The sequence below is a fragment of the Terrapene carolina genome, unplaced genomic scaffold, assembly GCF_002925995.2.
Source record: "Terrapene carolina triunguis isolate 2854851 unplaced genomic scaffold, T_m_triunguis-2.0 Scaffold132, whole genome shotgun sequence".
Taxonomy (NCBI): Eukaryota; Metazoa; Chordata; order Testudines; family Emydidae; genus Terrapene; species Terrapene triunguis.
Window position 1 is genome coordinate 24,458,876 of NW_020664483.1, and position 11,860 is coordinate 24,470,735.

At 44.0% G+C, this 11,860-nt stretch overlaps 1 protein-coding gene across 2 annotated transcripts in view; it reads right to left on the reverse strand.

Annotated features, from left to right (window-relative positions):
- The window catches only part of EML6 (EMAP like 6), a 321,992-nt gene that overhangs the window by 149,259 nt on the left and 160,873 nt on the right, over window positions 1-11,860 (reverse strand). For both annotated transcript variants that reach the window (XM_024215452.2, XM_026653192.2), the window contains exon 8: window positions 7,245-7,382. In XM_024215452.2, coding sequence (XP_024071220.1) covers window positions 7,245-7,382 — 138 coding nt within the window. The remainder of the gene's footprint in view (window positions 1-7,244; window positions 7,383-11,860) is intronic.

Genomic DNA, 11,860 nt, shown 5'->3' on the forward strand with positions numbered 1-11,860 from the left:
TGTATTCACCAGGAGTTGGTGAAAGGAGGGTGGAAGGAAGGAGGGGGGGATGGTTAATTTCTCCTTGTTTTAAGATCCAAGGGGGTTTGGATCTGTGTTCACCAGGGAATTGGTGAAAGGTTTCTCAAGGCTTCCCAGGGAGGGAATTCTTGTGATGGTGGCAGCGGACCAAAGCTAAGCTGGTAGATAAGCTTAGAAGTTTTTATGCAGGCCCCTACATTTGTACCCTAAGGTTCAAAGTGGGGATCCAGCCTTGACAGTACCCATGTCTCTACCAGGCAGCTAGGTCCTTCTTGCTCCACTCCTTCTCCCCAGGAGCCCTTCTTATACTGGCCCAGCCAGGCTCTGATTGGCTGCCTCAAGCCCGCTCATGATTGGCTCCCCGGGGCAGCCCTTTCCCAGGGCTGTTTTTAACCCCTTCCAAACTGGAGCGGGGCCCTGCTATGCTCCCACTCTGTAACTTGAGACCATTGCTACTTGTTCTGTCATCTGCCACCACTGAGAATAGCCTCTTTGGAACCTCCCTTCAGGTAGTTGAAGGCTGCTATCAAATCCCCCCTCACTCTTCTCTTCTGCAGATTAAACAAGCCCAGTTCCCTCAGCCTCTCCTCGTAAGTCATGTGCCCCAGCCCCCTAATCATTTTCATTGCCCTCCGCTGGACTCTCTTCAATTTGTCCACATCCTTTCTGTAGTGGGGGGCCCAAAACTGGATGCAATACTCCAGATGTGGCCTCACCAATGCTGAATAGAGGGGGAAATCACTTCCCTCGATCTGCTGGCAATGCTCCTACTAATGCAGCCCAATATGCCGTTAGCCTTCTTGGCAACAAGGGCACACTGCTGACTCATATCCAGCTTCTCATCCACTGTAATCCCCAGGTCCTTTTCTGCAGAACTGCTACTTAGCCAGTCGGTCCCTAGTCTGTAGTAGTGCATGGGATTCTTCCATCCTAAGTGCAGGACTCTGCATTGTCCTTGCTGAACCTCTTCAGATTTCTTTTGGCCCAATCCTCTAATTGTTTAGGTCCCTCTGTATCCTATCCCTACCCTCCAGCATATCTCCCTCCAGCTTAGTGTGATCCACGAACTTGCTGAGGGTGCAATCTATCCCATCCTCCAGATCATTAATAAAGATGTTGAACAAAACTGGCCCCAGGACCAACCCCTGGGGCACTCCACTTGATACCAGCTGCCAACTAGACATTGAACCGTTGATCACTACCCATTGAGCCCGACGATCTAGCCAGCTTTCTCTCCACCTTATAGTCCATTCATCCAATCCATACTTTTTTAACTTGCTGGCAAGAATACTGTGGGAGACCGTACCAAGAGCTTTGCTAAAGTCTTTGCTAAAGAGATCTAACTTCTTTGCATCCTTTCCTTTGGGGGTAGATGCCTGCTGCCACTGTATTCTCTCTCATTGACAGCTCAGACTATCACCAATCCCGGAGTGGGGTGGTGTAAAAATGTTCAAATCCCCCTGAGAGAATAGAATATCTGTGCTTGGCCCTTTCTGCTAGGTGGGAGGAGCGAAGATGGAGTTTGTCACAACACTTTGGTGGGCTCAGGATAGCTTCATTAATTGGAAGCACTACTCTTGATGGGTTTCAGAGTAGCAGCCGTGTTAGTCTGTATCCGCAAAAAGAACAGGAGTACTTGTGGCACCTTAGAGACTAACAAATTTATTAGAGCATAAGCTTTCGTGGGCTACAACCCACTTCTTCGGATGCATATTGAGTGAAACATATCGAGGAGATATATATACACACATACAGAGAGCATGAACAGGTGGGAGTTGTCTTACCAACTCTGAGAGGCCAATTAAGTAAGAGAAAAAAAACTTTTGAAGTGATAATCAAGATAGCTCAGTACAGACAGTTTGATAAGAAGCAAGTGTGAAAATACTTACAAGGGGAGATAGATTCAATGTTTGTAATGGCTCAGCTATTCCCAGTCTTTATTTAATCCTGAGTTGATTGTGTCTAGTTTGCATATCAATTCCAGCTCAGCAGTCTCTCGTTGGAGTCTGTTTTTGAAGTTTTTCTGTTTTAAGATAGCCACCCGCAGGTCTGTCATAGAATGGCCAGACAGGTTAAAGTGTTCTCCCACTGGTTTTTGAGTATTATGATTCCTGATGTCAGATTTGTGTCCATTAATTCTTTTGCGTAGAGACTGTCCAGTTTGGCCAATGTACATGGCAGAGGGGCATTGCTGGCACATGATGGCATATATCACATTGGTAGATGTGCAGGTGAACAAGCCCCTGATGGTATGGCTGATGTGATTAGGCCCTATGATGATGTCACTTGAATAGATATGTGGACAGAGTTGGCATCGGGCTTTGTTACAAGGATAGGTTCCTGGGTCAGTGTTTTTGTTCAGTGATGTGTGGTTGCTGGTGAGTATTTGCTTTAGGTTGGGGGGTTGTCTGTAAGCGAGGACAGGTATGTCTCCCAAGATCTGTGAGAGTAAAGGATCATCTTTCAGGATAGGTTGTAGATCTCTGATGATGCGCTGGAGAGGTTTTAGTTGGGGGCTGAAGGTGACAGCTAGTTGTGTTCTTGATGGTTCCACAGAAGCTAAGACGTTAACCAGCCTGTGAGACCTTTCTCCAACCTCTTCCACCTGGATATCCAGAGTGGAAGTCACCCTCTTGAACAAGTCCTGATGAGCCTATAATCCTCAGGGGGAAGTGAGGAACTTTCTGATACCACTGCCTCATCAGGTGATGAAAGAGGAGAAAGCCAAAACTGGCTGTAGTGGAGCCTTCTTCAATTCCTCTAAAGGGAGAATTTCCTCCTGCTCGGTACTGAACCTGTTACTGGGTGTGGTCTCCCTCTGCACCTGGTGTGGTAAATCTTGGTGCCTACTTGATGAAGCAGAGTAGGGAGGGTGTGGAGATGACCTGGAGGAAGGAAAAAAAACCTAAGGGGTCCAAAATGTCTATTGGTAAGGTCTCAGAGCCCAACTACTTCCCAGTCAATGGTCTCTGGTTGATGGCCAAGATGGAGCCTCAAAGGAATACCAAGGATGGTAGGCTGTGGAAGGGGAATGGTTCATGGTCCGGCTGCGACACATGGGAGCCAAACTCGGAGTTTGAAGATGAACCAGCCTCCTCTAACCAAGTAGGGGCTATTCCAATCATTGCCCAAGATCAATGTTGGGAGCCTGCAGATGGTGCTATCAGTGAGATCATGGCTGGCTTCCTTCTTGAAAGTACCACATGAAGACATACACGGAGTACTAGAGGCACCCACAGTACCGCATGCTGGGACAAAGTCAATAAAGTTACAGTGGGCACTGGTACTGGGCAAGAAGATTATTGGATCGCTGGCAAAGCCGGCACATTGAGAATCACCAGATCCCATGCTGTCACATAAGCCAAAGTAGACGGTACCGGAACAGTACTGTTGAACTAAATGGAGCCACTTCGGGGGCCAATCTCAACGGTGCCGGTGCCAGAGTTGACAGTCCCTGCTGAGCAGATGACTGCCTTGGAAAGTGCCTTGGCCTTGAGTGCACTCTGTTGTGCTTGTCCATGTGCCTGCTGGACTTAGGTGCTGGGGACCTCAATCTCCCAGAAACTGGGCCCTTAAATGTCTTCTTCTGGTGTCTCTCCCACACTACTAGGGAGGGCAATAGGCCCCAAAGCTCAATCAAAACAGAGGGAACACTTCTGATGGATGCAGATGCACTCAGTACCCACTCCGAAGGCTCTAAGGGTTGATGCAGGGCTGCCTCCATCAAAAGAAACTTGAGTCTGGCCTCCCTGTTTTTCTTGGTTATTCGGTTAAAGTCCCTGCAAATTTGAAACGGATCCTGATGTAAGTCTCCCCATGACACTTCAGGTATCCTGAGTGCAGGTCACTCACAGGCGTTGGTTTCTTGCAGGAAGGGCAGGGCTTGAAACCCGTGGACCATGCCATGCCCTACCACTGGGACTCAGCAGTGGGAATTGAAGCTTTAAAAACACTTTAAAAAACAATATTTCTATATCTACCAAACAGTCTAAACTACAAAAACTACTAAAACAAGTACCAACTACATACAAATATGAGGGGAAATTTTGCAATAGCAAGACCACACATTCCTATAACTGTCACGGGTGGTAAGAAGGAACTGCTGCGGGGGCGGGAGGTCAGAGGCAGCTCTGCCCTTTATACTTTTGCATGGTACCACCAAGGGAAAAATCTCTGACAAGTGGGCTTGCACACAACTGCAGTAGAATGGACATGTGCAACACATCTCAAAGAACCATTTTTTCTTGAAAAAGTGTTTTGACAAAAAAATGTTCTACCAACTCTATGCAATAGTTTAGTGGTGACTAGAGCTGATATAACCACTCCACAACAGGAAATGCCACCCTCTAGATTTCCCGTTTATGGCCACAGGGCCCAAATCACTGAGATTCTGAGAGCTCCATGACACAGAGTCCATTTGGATCAGAATCTGACCCTAAAAAAAAGAGAAAAATATATTGCCAGAACCCATAGTTTCCTGCATTCAGGGTTTGCAGAATTGCTCATCTTCCAAGAAATCTTGGAACAGGAATAGATGGAGAAACACTTACACTTAGGGTTTCCCACACAAACATTGTCATTTTTTTAAGGCTAGAATAATGGATCCAGGATTTGTTATTACCAGTATCTAACATCAGAATCATGAATAATGTTAAATGCCAGCCAAATCATCAAAAACAAGATTACCGTGAGCCAGAGACGAGATTAATTGCCAGAGAATGAAACTGATCTTTTAAAAGGAGTTTTAATGTAATATTACTACATTATTTAAAAATTAAGCTTTATAAAAGTCTGTGCTAGTACTACTATGTGGCAGTACTTTTAATGACTTTAAATAAAAATTGTATGACTATACAGCTGAACAAATTTAGAAGTTTAAAAGTCATTTTTGTGTTAGAGAATAGCTGACAGATCTCCCTGGGTTTTCTTCACTGTTTATGCTCTCCCAGCCATAAGATTATTAATACCCTCTTAGTGCACACCTTTTGCAAATCTTCACTGGGTGAGGAATACCTTTGTACTTATGTATTTGGGATGTGTACTTCAAGTATCCAAAGAAGTGTTCCTTTCTTCCTATTAAAAAGCCTTGACTGCATAACAATATCATGCATTTTACTTCTATTATGTACTCATTTTTAATTCTTTTATCCACCAACCTCAATAATAAATGATTTATTAGGGCCCTATTCAGAATCTTTTACTCATGCAAAACCTTTGTTGACATAAATGAAAGTCTTCCTGGAGTAAAGAGTGCTCAGTAAGATGGACATGTTATATTGCTTTGGCTTTCCATAGAAATGAATGGGTAATTTTTTCTATTTCACATAACATGAAGCAGAAAAATGGAGGTTCTGATTGTGGATTGCTTCTGCACCTTGTATAGTGTGACAAAGTTCCTCCTCTGCCTTGGTGGGTCCTGCGCTTATAGGCGGATTTACTCACCTCAGAGATTCACGGCAGCCCTCAGTTTGGCTACTTTTGCTAGTGGCTCAAACCTGCCGTCCTCTCAGCTAACCTCATCACTGGCCAGCATGGGGGAAATGGAGAACAATCCCCACAGTCTCTGTGTCCCACCTAGTGGGTCAGGGACAGGCCAGATCCCTTTCCAATTTAGACCTTCCCTTCTGGTGTTTCTCACAGACCAGGTCAACTCCTCCTGTGTCCGATTAGGAGCTGGAGGGATGGGGGAACCCGGGCCCATCCTCTACACCGGGTTCCAGCCCAGGGCCCTGTGGATAGCAGCTGTCTACAATGTTCCCTGTATCAGTTGCGTGACAGCTACAACTCCCTGGGCTACTTCCCCATGGCCTTCCCCAGCACCTTCTTTATCCTCACTGCAGGATCTTCCTCCTGAAGCCTGATCACGCTTGAACTCTTCACTCCTCCAGCAGCACGTCTTCTCACTCCCTGCTCCTTGCACACACCCCTATTATCTGATGGGAGGTCCTTTTTAAACCAGGTGTCCTGATTGCTCTAGGGCAGCCCCTGCTCTGGTCACTCAGGGAACAGAAAATTGTTCATCCAGTGGCCAGTATATTTGCCTTCTACCAGACTCCTGTACCCCACTGTCTGGGTCTGTCACAATAGCCATTTGCATCTCTGCAATTAAGGGTAAAACACAATCAAAAGAGAATAGTAGCATTTTACTCTCACTTAGCACAGTGGTTCACAACTTTACACAAGCTGCAAGGCAGTGGAGAATCAAGTCTGGAAACTTTAGATCCCATTTGGGTAATGAGTTATATAAAATATGGGATTATTTTATGGGAAAAAAATAATAGGCCAATTTTTCATATACATATGCCTTCATTGCAGCCACAAAATATGTATGCACACCTATGGAACTTATAAAGCAGCATGTGCAGTGGTTACATATTTAGTTATCTGTTCTCATGCACAGTCACTTGAGTTTTGCTCACAAATGAGAACTTTATTTATATATCTGTTCTGCTGGTGAAATGTGGGTACACATTTTAAAATCTGTCCCAGTATGGTAAAAGTGCACTACAGCAACTTTCACAGATCTCCCACTGTTTATAGGTTTTTCTTCCTACCTAAATATTTCACTTGCTGTTGCACTTCTTCCATTCCATTATTCCAACAAAAAATACCTTGTGATATGGCTTTTGAAATAGACAAAAATTCATTCTAAAGAGTTAAAAGGTGCTGTCCTATTACATGGGAAGTTTGATTTTCACTTAACATGCAAATGTTTGCAAACTTTCCTGCAGACAACACTAATGAAACTATTACAGATAGCAGTCTTTCCTATATTCGTGCAGGAAATTGACTTGGTGATTGAAGAGGTTCTTCTCAAACCTAGCATCTATTAGTATGTCATTAACATGGTTTCTGTTCCCCAAAAGATGTATTTAATTTCAGAGCTACTAAGCCACAAGACAGATGCTTTTCACTTGAAAATGCTAAGTCTGAAAGCTTAAACTTAAACAACATTATCAGTGATGTCATGAGAGACATTTTATGTTAAATTTAAATTTAAATAAAATTATACATTAAAGCTTGGATGTAATATACATTATTTAAAAGTAGTCTCCTCTAAAATCAACTGAGGAGAAATACCTAGAGGCTTTGATAATTTTTTATTCAATTTTTTTTTCAAAAAATATACCCACTGATTTAAAAAATATTAATAAAGGACTTTAGGATTTGGCCTTGAGTTACTAGAAGAGTCATCAGTGCTGAAATACAATTCACTATCCTACCTTACTCTGAGAACAATGAAGGAGCCATCTTTCATTCCAAGAGCTAGCTGAGATCCATCAGGACTGAAAGATACACTGCGCACAGCTTCTTCCATATTACAGCGAGCAATCAAGGCATGATCAGCAAGGCTCCATAATCTACACAAAAAATTGAGAACCAAAGCACAATACTTAAGATTACAGACTTTCAATACTATCAACTGCAGAAATGAAATGCCAGCTTCTACAAATTGATCCACAGTAAGTATGCTTACATTGACTGCACACGTGAAGTAATTTTTGTGGCTAGAATGTGTAACTGGGCTTTCATAGAATGCTCCCGTATTCCAGTTAGATCTGTACCCCTCCAATGTTATAGTTAATAAATTCATGAAGTAGTCATAGTTTGGTACAAGGTGGTGTTTTTACCATAATGCACTATTACATTAAGTTGAATTTTATGGTTACCACACATGCTCATGTTAAATGAAGGCCTGTTGAGATAGAAATCTTATTTTGATAATTAGGTCATAAAAAAAATCTCCTCCAATGTTAAACTAGTAGGCTCTTGGCTAGATGCATATTTTCTCCCACAAATACTGATATCTGTTAATGTAAAGAACCAATACATACACTGTCACTCAGTAACTGTTTTATGTTCATAGGAACATAGAAACTGCCATACTGGAATAGTGGTTAGTCTAGTCCAGTATCCTGTCACTAACAGTGGCCAGTACCAAATGCCACAGAGAAGGTGGAAGAAATCCTGCAGGCTATGGGATAACCTGCCTCTGGGAAAATTTCCTCCTAAACTTCAATGAAATTAATTGAGTTAAAACTGGCGTATGACTGAAATATTGCATTGGTGACTCAGAACTGTTATGGAGCTTTGGGACACTCTTAGAATGATGTTGGTTTCCTAGAAAAAATTATGGTAGCTGGTGACAAATATATTTAGAGAGCCACTGTATCCAGTTTTCTCAGATTCTAAAATTACAAGACAGAAAAGCACCTAAGGGGAAAAAAACCAAACCCTGAAATATATATAGATGAATAAAATGGCATAAGTTTATGGAAATGGAGAAATGAAGGAGAAATGAAAGTTACTTATTTGTAGATGGACTCATGGGATGCACCAGCCAGTGCAGCTCAGACAGTGGAACCTTCTTATAGGAGTGCCTGTTGGAGCACTCACCCCCCCCCCAACCCCCATTGCTGAACATTCTGAGGATGAGGATATAAAAGGGTACTTGGCACCCTCGGCCAACAAGTTCCATCATGATTTCCTCAGACTCAAGATTTCATTAGGATTCTGAGGAGAAGGGCAAAGTGGGCAGGGAGAGTGAATAGGCAGAATCCATCTAAAAGAACTCTGTTATAGATAAATAACCTTCATTTTGTCTTTTGAAGTCTGTACATTCCCTTGGAGAGTTGAAGAAGATCCACAAACTATTCTTGTCTGGGGGCAGGGAGGGGGGGACTAGAATTATCCTGTTACTACCTTGCCTTATCTTCTTTATCACTCTCTGAATGAGAGGAAAGTGGGGGGAAACATAGAACTGATCCTTCCCCCAGTTTAGGAGAAAGCATCTGATACAGACAGACTCTCTCCCGGCTTTTGAGCAAAAGTGTGACACTTCAAATTCTTTCTAGTAGCAAAAAGATCTATGTACTGGAACCCTCGCAGGTTGAAGATATCATCTATCATCAATTTCTTTAACAATGATCATGCAATCCTGTTACATCTCTGCTCAGTTAGGCTCCTGTTAGATACACAGCTGTGAGATAAACTACTGTGCTGGAAACACCAATTTGACTGCTTCTTGGCTAGGCTGAGAACAATGAGCCCCTCTCTGTTTGTTCATGTAATATACTGCTGGCATACAGTCTGTGACAACTTCCACTACATTTTTCTGGATGTGAGGTAGAAAAGATTTGAGAGCCAAACAGATCACTCAATTCTAGGATGTTTATAGATAGTCTCTTTTCTTAAGAGCTCCAATGACCTCAAACTGCTAATTTGTTGAGGTGTGCTCTCCACCCTTTGTTGGAGGCATCCAAGATGTTTGTTACCAATGGAGCTGCTGAGTTGAATGATAGCCCTGTCAGAACATTTGCAAACAGACACTATTGGTGAAACTACAGGAACTGATATGTGGAAAATGGTGAAGGGTGAAAAAACTTTACAGAAGGAGCCCAAAAATGGGGGCAGTAAGGAAGGGTCCATGGAAAACTGAGACAGCTCATCCAACTGCTTCCGTTTCTCAGATGGAGAGCTCTGAGAAGTGTGACTCACAGGAATATTCTTTTTATCCCCTTTAGGCAATGTCTTTTCAAATCTGGTAAATGACCCAACTGTGGATCTATGCAATGCGTTCATAATATCACAACAACAGTGGAAACTGAGAATTGGCAATGGAGACATCACCGCTAGTTCCAGAACTCTCTTTGGATCTGATGCAATCCTTGGAACTGGAGGATGAACTTTAGGGAAGGATTCACCCTGATCCAAACTCCTCATCTTTGGTTTAGAATTCAGTGTTCTTGGATCCAGATCTGAGAAGTCTTCTGAACGTAACTTGGCTCTGCTAACAGGAAACTACTTGTCTTGTGCAATCTTTTTAGGAATCAGTTTAGGCAGTTCTGATGGTTTTTACTGCAGTTTGGTTGTTATCTCAGAGGCTGGCACTGACAGTGTCTCTGAATGTTTTAAGGTTGAATCCAGTTACTTAGGAACCAACTGTACAACAGTCTTGGAACTTGCATCTTGTGTTCAGATCTCTTTGAGGTATCAGATCTGACAGGCTTCACAGCCAGAGCCTCTTGGAGCATTATGGCTTTCTGCCTGTTATTGCACTCCTTAGGTGCTCTCTGGTAAAGGAGCTGCCAATAGAGTACCTCAAAGGAGAGTGGCCCCCACTGAGACACTCCAAGCATCAAATATGGCCCTGCCTTGATCAAAAAGACCACAGACAAAACGCACACATTTTAAAGCCAGGTGTCTTCACCTTTGGATCCATCACGGAACCAGTAGTCAAAGCTGAAAAACTAACTACTGTTAACTACGCTAAGAATAAAACTTTTCCTTAACAAACTAACACTACAAATTGCACTAGGCTGGGACACTAATATCTACATGAAAGAAGGATCTGGAAAGGCTCAAGTCCATCTGCTGCTGCAGTTGGAACAAACTGAGGCATCAGACAGTGCAACACTTCCTCTTATAGCGTCACCCTCAGAATGTCCAGGAAAGCAGAAGAGAAGGGCAGGAGGGGTGTGTGAGTGCTCCAACTGCAACGAGAAGGTTCCATGGCCTGAGTTGCACCCACTGGCACAAAGGACACTGTAAGAAGTAGTCTAGGATAAGTTGTTCTTTAATGGTTTACAGACACTATATCTGAGGGCTTAAAAGAGATTGGAAGTTAGTTATCTACACTGTATGAGGAACTTGCAGCATTCTGTGGCATTCAGTAAAATGAAAGACATGTTTCACACCTGCTTTTCAACTATATCAAACCATCTTGCTTCTGCCACACCACAAATTAGCAGTAGCATGGCAAAGCCTAGGTGAAATAAGACTAAAAGCAAGTGTGTAATATAGCTGTCACTTCACTGACATTCATGTGTGTCACAGAGTGAGCTGGCCCTTTTTAACGAGTTTGGACCCTGTTCTGTCTTTGTTTTACTCCTGACTCAGAAGACCAAGGAGCTCCCAGGTGAAGTCCCCTAGTCAGAGGGAGTTTGTGACTGGAAAAGATCATGTGACTAGCTGGAAGCAACACCTCTGAAAAGGGTCTGGCTTCCTCTTAGTCGTAGGCCTTGGCTACACTTGCAGATGTACAGCGCTGTGAGTTAAACCTGACTTCGTACAGCTGAGTAGGGAAAGCGCTGCAGTCTGTCCACACTGACAGCTGCCCAGCGCACTGTCGTAGCCACATTTGCAGCATTTGCTGCGCCATTGGGAGCGGTGCATAATGGGCAGCTATCCCACAGAGCACCTCTTCCCATTCTGGCGCCGTGGGTTGTGGGAAGGGGGCGTGGGTGCGGGGCATTCTGGGTCCTGTCCCAACGCCCCGTGATGCATCGCTTTGCATCCTAGAAATCCCTTTGTTTCCGTCCACCTTTGGAGCCATCTTTCAACGGTTTCTGTGCAGCGCCATCTGTCTGCGGGAAATGGAGCCCGAACTGCTGAGGCGTATGCTGACTTATCTCGCCAGCACATCACGTTTGGCTGTCGAACTATTCCTTAAGATCCAAAGTGACAGTGAGAGTGAGGACTCCGACGATGCTATCGAGCCGCGTTACGCGTATGACACGAAATTGCTTGTGGCATTCACGGACATGCTCAGCACCGTGGAACACCACTTTTGGGCTTGGGAAACAAGCACCGAGTGGTGGGATCACATCGTCATGGTAGTCTGGGATGATGAGCAGTGGCTGCAGAACTTTCGAATGAGAAAAGCCACTTTCATGGGACTGTGTGAGGAGCTCACCCCCAGCCTGCGGCGCAAGGACACGAGATTGAGAGCTGCCCTGCCAGTGGAGAAGCGAGTGGCTATTGCAATCTGGAAGCTGGCAACTCCAGACAGGTACCGGTCGGTCGCAAACCAGTTTGGAGTGGGAAAGTCGACCGTTGG